Source organism: Scardinius erythrophthalmus (genome assembly GCF_964197995.2).
Source record: "Scardinius erythrophthalmus genome assembly, chromosome: 11".
Lineage (NCBI taxonomy): Eukaryota > Metazoa > Chordata > Actinopteri > Cypriniformes > Leuciscidae > Scardinius > Scardinius erythrophthalmus.
Genome location: NC_138231.1, coordinates 40,255,818 through 40,262,783, shown reverse-complemented (window position 1 = coordinate 40,262,783; position 6,966 = coordinate 40,255,818). Strand labels below are relative to the sequence as shown.

At 37.8% G+C, this 6,966-nt stretch overlaps 2 protein-coding genes across 3 annotated transcripts in view; both read left to right on the top strand.

Annotated features, from left to right (window-relative positions):
* Positions 1-6,966, top strand: part of hpcal1 (hippocalcin-like 1) — a 180,361-nt gene that overhangs the window by 112,105 nt on the left and 61,290 nt on the right. The gene's annotated exons all lie outside the window — the stretch shown is intronic.
* The window catches only part of usta (uronyl 2-sulfotransferase a), a 66,841-nt gene that overhangs the window by 50,666 nt on the left and 9,209 nt on the right, over positions 1-6,966 (top strand). For both annotated transcript variants that reach the window (XM_081378818.1, XM_081378817.1), the window contains exons 4-5: positions 3,487-3,566; positions 3,694-3,847. In XM_081378818.1, the coding sequence (XP_081234944.1) occupies positions 3,487-3,566; positions 3,694-3,847 (234 nt within the window). The remainder of the gene's footprint in view (positions 1-3,486; positions 3,567-3,693; positions 3,848-6,966) is intronic.

Below are 6,966 nucleotides of genomic sequence, written 5' to 3'. Positions count from 1 at the left end.
GGACCTTCCAGAACCCTAGAATAAAATGTTTTTCTGAGTGATACATTATTCATAGGTTTTCAAATGTGTAAACTGGTTAGATGTATGGTAAATACTCAAAGCTAATATTAAATGTGTGTGTTTACAGGGGGTAAGCTCAGAACACATACAGGTTTCTTTGCCATCAGAACGACTAACTGTCCTAAACGGTGGTGTGTGTTCAGAAAGATGAGAGAGAGAGAGAGAGGGGAAAACAGCAAATGAAAGTGATTCAGAGTGTTGTATCAGATATTCTTAGAATGTTCTCTGAGGTTCCAAACCTTAAAGCTACACTGTGTAGGATTTTCTCCCATCTAGTGGTGAAATTGTTTATGACTACCAACTGAATATTACTTTCTAGCCCCTCCCATTCCGAGGCCGTTTTAACTCCTACGGTGGCCGTATTACTTCAAATCTGCCGGCAGTCACGAGTAATCTCCCCCTCGCATTCGTCACGGTGCCACTGAGTGTAAAAACGCGAAAGGCGAAGCTTGAATTTCCAGGTATGTCCCTCTTTGGCTAATGTATTTTCAAGATGGAGGCGCAACATGGCTGCCGCCATTCGAGCGACTCGCTCGTATGTATTCTAAATGGCAGATTCTACGCTTACGAGAATACTTGATTAGTTGGTAGATGTAATTACACATTAATGAGCACATATCATTTTGAAAGAACAAAGTGTTTTTTGCTAAGAATCAACTTAAAAATTGACACAGTGTAGCTTTAATGACTCTTTCTTCTGTGGAATGCAGAAGAAGATATTTTCTAAATGTCTTTGTGTCCATACATTGAAAGATATCTGGACCCCTCCGGTCTTCGAAATATCTTCTTTTGTGTTCTGTTTGAGACTGAGATGATTTATCTTGGAATCTTACATAAACAAATGTCCATACCTGGTTGGTGAAACTACTGCAAGAGCAAACAAGAAGGTGTGAAGGTGCCGTATGATCCAGTGGGACCGCACTCAGTCACTGGCACATACATAAAATGTTTAAATAAATGTATTTATATTTATCTAGACAAAGTGTGGCTATATTTGAAGAAGCTAAAATATAAGATTGTTTTGATTTGTTTAATACTTCTGATCACTTCATAATTTCCATATTTCCACTTGTTTTATTTTATTGCTTGCATGACATTACTGGTATTCTAAAATGTGGAAATAATTTTATAATAATAATAATAATAAATTAAAGGGTTGGCCCAATCTTAACTCAATAAAATAAGGGTTTAATGTCTTGTTTTGATGTGTATCATTTATGCACAAGTGAAGTTTAATAATCTGATAGACCATTGACCTTGCTTGGAGAATTAAGCCCTCAGCTTCGTCCATAATTAGTTGTCCATAATTAGCATAACGTTCTTTGTGCTCGTTAAGTGTATTTCCAGTCCTTGTTTTCTCTGGCTGACAGCTGTGATTGTGATTGATGACCTGTTTGTGGCGTTGGAGCATCTGTAGAGTCTCCTAAACAAATGCAAATTTCTCTGCGGGATAAGGGTCATAAAACTCTCATTTAGAGAAGAAAGTTTATTTGTGTGTGTAAAGGGAATGTTCAGTCTGAGCTTTCAATGAGACAAGTACGAATGAACCTCCTCTCCATTAAACAATCATTATGTTCACATCATAATGTGATTGTGTAGAACAAGGTTTTGTCATTTAAGGGGTATTTCATATTCAAACAAATATGAAAATTCTGAAGACTCTGCTGTTAACCATCAGTGGTCATGTATTCCAGATACGTAATGTTAATGTTCTTGCGCAATGAACAAAAAGGGTGGCTAACCACACACTGATCCACTCAAGACTGGAAAAGTCTACAAAAACACTTTTTTTATTTTATAAAATGCATTGTGTAAAAAGTGCAAAGTGCATGTGAGTTAAAAACAAATAGACAGCAGCAAGCAAACGTTTCAGCACATTGCTATCTTCAGTGCTTTCCAATGTTCTTGCGCTTGACATGAGAAGTTGCAGCATAATATAGATAATTTTTTTTTTTTTTTACTTTGTTATGCTTTTTTATTTGTTTTATTTTATTATTGTTATTAATTTTTATTGTGCTGCTTAATATTTTTGTGGAAACCATGATACTTTTCCACCAAAATAATTTAACGGTTAAAACATTTTAGAAAAAAACTATAATGACCTAAACAGTGTATTAGTAAGCAAAATAAAGCATCGGGTCACACTCATGTTTATTCTGGCATGTCATTATAATAAGACCTGTACATTTTTAATTGGCCTCAAAACACTAAACCACAGACTGCTTACCCAGTGTCACACAACCTGAGGTGTTACTTGTGATGTGGTTCTACCAACACCTCGTATATCATTACTTTAGCTGTACGTTGCATGGCCATGTCTGTGCCCATATAAGCGTTTACAGCACAGGAAATCTCATTAAGATGATGTCACTTCCTCAGGTTGTTACCGAATGTGTGTTTTGGCTTTGACGCAGCGTTTGATAAAAGATTAAAGCTTAAGTGGGGCACTTGTTACAGTGTGGTAAGCTGTTTGACGGAGATGTGGGGTATAAAGAGGTTTAGATTTCGGTATGAAATCTCCATTCTGAGGGTGGTCTTTTCCAAGCCAGAATTCCACTTCTGGAACCTATTGTCCAGTGCTGCACTCTACATATACAGTCCTGGCACACCGGACCAGCATTACGCCATCCCGCTCCTCGTATGGTGATCTGTTATAGGGATTGTTAAGTCTCCTTATGCCTGTGTAGGTATGTTTGTAGAGACTGTAACATGCATTTAGAGACACATGGGCTCTATCAGGGCTGACTGGGGCCCCAGATGGCCCTCATTAGGAAACATTAAGGTAATGAGAAGTCAGCTTCTTTCCACTGCACCACGTAACATCCACGCGAAGAATGTTTCGTGCGTGCTTGCGTGCGTCTTCAACCTGAATGCACACCGCCTCATTGGGGACTCGTGTCACTGTGGGGACCTAAATTGAAGTTTGTACAGTATAAAAACATTACGTCTATGGAGAGTCCCCACAAAGATGTGTGTGTGTGTGTGTGTGTGTGTGTGTGTGTGTGTGTGTGTGTGTGTGTGTGTGTGTGTGTGTGTGTGTGTGTGTGTGTGTGTGTGTGTGTGTGTGCAATTCTAAAATTCACTTTGAAACTTGAAATTACTTGCATAACGTTTATGGTTTATAGATCCACAGCTGTGGCTGAAGGTTTTATAGCCACTGAAGACTGCAGCTTTAATTAATATACCCTGTAATTAATTTGTTTATTTGTTTGACCGGAAGTATATATAATTACATGTCGTGCAACTGATGCTTCTAGTGGTTAAAATATTGATTTTTTTTTTTTGTGCTCTGCAATTGTAACTTGTTGCATCCCACTGCTATTTTGATTTATCATAATTGTCAGTGTTGTTGAATGAAGAGATGCTCATGAACGGTTATGTAACATGCATTTTGATCTCTGTTTATTTGTGTTGATTTTTTGTCAGGTGGATTTGATGAGAAACATTAGCACTATTCCACAGCCTTTTCTGTACACCAGACATGTTCACTTTCTCAATTTCACAAGGTAAGCAAATCAGGAATTATTTATCTGAATGTATCTGATCAGGTCCAAGATAAAGACGCACATTTTATGCTGCCGTTAAATTAGTGATGGATTCAGTGCTCATTCTCTTTGTGTCTTTCTTTCTCAGGTTTAGGATAGAACAGCCTGTCTACATAAACATCATCAGGGATCCCATTAACCGTTTCCTCTCCAATTACTTTTTTCGTCGTTTTGGGGACTGGAGAGGAGAGCAGAATCACTTGATCCGCACACCCCAGATGAAAGATGATGAGAGATATTTGGTCAGAGACTCTTTCTAAATTCTTCCTCTTCTTCCTAATTTTCACCACAAACATCAATTTTGCCCCATATATATATTTTTTTTTTTTTTAAATTAGTGCAAGGATACAAAAGCATGCTTGAGATGTAATGTGTGAGGAAAACATCACAGGTTGTAAAAAGTATAATTTTATTTCATTGTATTTAGAATACATTGTAATGTCTACACGTGGCACGACCATTGTCGTCTCACAAGGCACGCGTTTCCATTACAGATTTGTGCAAAACTTTTGCGATTTTTCTAAATGTCGACAAAAAACTATTTCGAAATGACGGCGTTTACATTAACCGATGTTCTGCGACTAAAACTTCATTTTTTAAAAATAGTAAGCAAGTAAAATCATTCCAAAAACCATGGTAACGGACGTTGGTAGGTTTCCCAGCCACTGCACTAGTCAGTATTAATCGAGGGAGATGTATGTGTGTTTTCAAAGCATTAATGGTAAGGAATGACTTGTTATATTATATACTTGTGAGCGGCACATAGGCCTATGAGGTGTTTCTGGGTGTTTCTCCCTCATATCTGCTTCGAGGTCTTGATTGTGGCATTTATTTGAGGTTTAGAATCCATTATTCCTGTAATTCTTTTGTCTTTTATGAATTTAATAAAGAACTCTGTCTCGTATTCTGTCCAAACACTCCGCATCATCTATGTCAGCTGACCTGCAAATGCGCAAAAACTGTTTCCATTGCAGTTTTGCGAAATATTTCTTTTTCGAATTGCCTGAAAAACCACCTCATGTGAGCATAAAAACCTTTTTGCGATAAATGCGAGTTTTTGCGAAATTGACGCGTTTCCATTGGGCGTATTTTCAATTCGCAATTTCAATTTGCGCAATTTGAAGGGTAATGGAAACGCGGCTACAGCAAAATCCACTGCTGCAAACCAATTTGTCCTTTGTGTCAGAAGTTGTGCAAGTGCATAGAGATAGAGTACATAATAAATAGAACGGAGCATCAGTTTACTGTCAGGGACTCATTGTGTTGCGCCCTATCCAGTGTAGACACAGCGTTAGCAATGGTCATTATTTATTCTGAGTTTTAAAATGGAAATACCATTTGTTCATTAAGGAGGATAAAAAGACAAAAAATAAATGCAAGTAAATCTACTGTTTGTGGGCAAATTAACCCCTTGAGCTACACCCTGCTTTGTAGTTAAAGAAATACCTAATTAGGCACGGAAACGTAATCGTATTAAGAAATTGTATTAAGCAACACTAAGGAAAAAATTTTACCTTAAAATAATGTTTCCAAAATCGTATCAGTGGTTCATCAAGTCGTAACAGGGTGAAAGGCACTTCTGGATTCGATTTGCAGCCCTATATCTGCTATAACCACACCGTGCAAGTTTACCAAACTGGGTCGCGTTTCTGTTGTTTGAATGAGACATAAGAAAACTACAAATTTGACTTGCTTTACGTCAAGCGTTACAATAGTCATTATTTAGTTTTCCTTCATTTCTGATGTTGCAATACATCATGCTTTCATGAAATCATGCAACATACTCTACCTTGTCAGTGGACATCGTTCATTCCAAAGCCGGTGCTAGATAAACAGCGAGTGTGCGTGCGACAGTAGCTGCGGGCGGCGAAATTATTTATGATAGCGATAATGGACAATTCCGCTTCCAACCTGTAGGGGGACCGAAGAGGATAAGTTCCTTAGTGTTGCTTTAACATTATCTTTGTTAATCTTGTGCATCAACACTTTTTTTGCTGGTTACTATAGGGATGCAGCAGTACTGAAGTTGAGCGCAGGTTCAAACTTAAACATCTGAATAGTGATGTGAAGGGCTCACTGTAGTTTAGTGCACTGTAACAGAGCTCCATACAGTATGACTAGTAATTTACCTATTCAAACAGATAGGAGTTGTACATATATGCACAGAGAAAATAGCAGCGTGACCATCGAGTGACTCGACTTGGGGACTCTATTTCCCCTTGGGAATGAATTTGTTGCACAATGAGTGTTTGTGAGAGTGGGTGCAGGAGTCTGGCTGTATGTTTGGAAATTAGCTCAGACAATGTGAGCAGAATGTTCAGGAATTGATTAGTCATACTTGCTTTTTTAGTCAATTGCATTGCTAAATGCTCTAACCTCTGATTTGGATTTGGAAAAAAAACTACATAAATGCTGAAACTCAAGACAATCGCATGAAAACTTGGCATTGCTGGAAGAATTACATCAGTCGACTAAGGATTGTGACAGAATTATGGCTCATATCTGTTTTTCATAAAACATAAATGGCCAGTTTCCCAGACACGCATTAATCTGGAACATTAACTGGGACCTTTTCTTGATCAAGTTTCTAGTTAATTCAGTCCAGACCTCTTTCTCTGTTAATGTATGCGGTACCCGGTGTAATAAGATTAATCTATGTATATTTCTACTGAGTAGGGGGCAAGATTTGTCAGGTTAGCATGGTTCAGTTAGTAGGTTCAGTTCACAATGTATGAAACAAGATAACACAGAACACTAGCAGTTCTGTTACGATAGGAATTGAACTTATCTTAGCTAATGAGAGACTACAATAAATATAATCGAACCTTAAAGAACATAACCTCTTCTTAAGATCCTCTCTCCTCCTGGAGGCCTGGTTAACCACATCTCTGTTTTTATAATTTAGGATTACCAAGGCTTGTGATCTATCTCACACTAAACATATCTGTTTGCTTGATTTATGTGTCTGTAATAGCTGGGCACTTTGACAAAAATGAGCATTCAGATGGTATCCTATTGAAGTTTCATTTTTGATCTTTCCTTTTGAATTTAGTTTAATTATAATAATCTATGACGTACTTGGGAATTTCCCCATAATCTGAATGGATGTGCATGCGCCCACACACATACTCAACGTCAGACATATGCATTCACCAACACGAACACATTCGCATTTGATATTGCAGAGTCGTCCCATATATTTGAAGCATGTGAAGTGAGTTTATAAAGTGTGTTTTAGAGGAATGGCCATGCTCGCAAAGACAAGGAGGGGGGGTTAGGACTCTTTCACCTGCTGTGACTGAATTTTTTCAAGCTGGTTTCCTTTTAACACTTATATGTAATGGAAAAGCTGAAAAGTGTT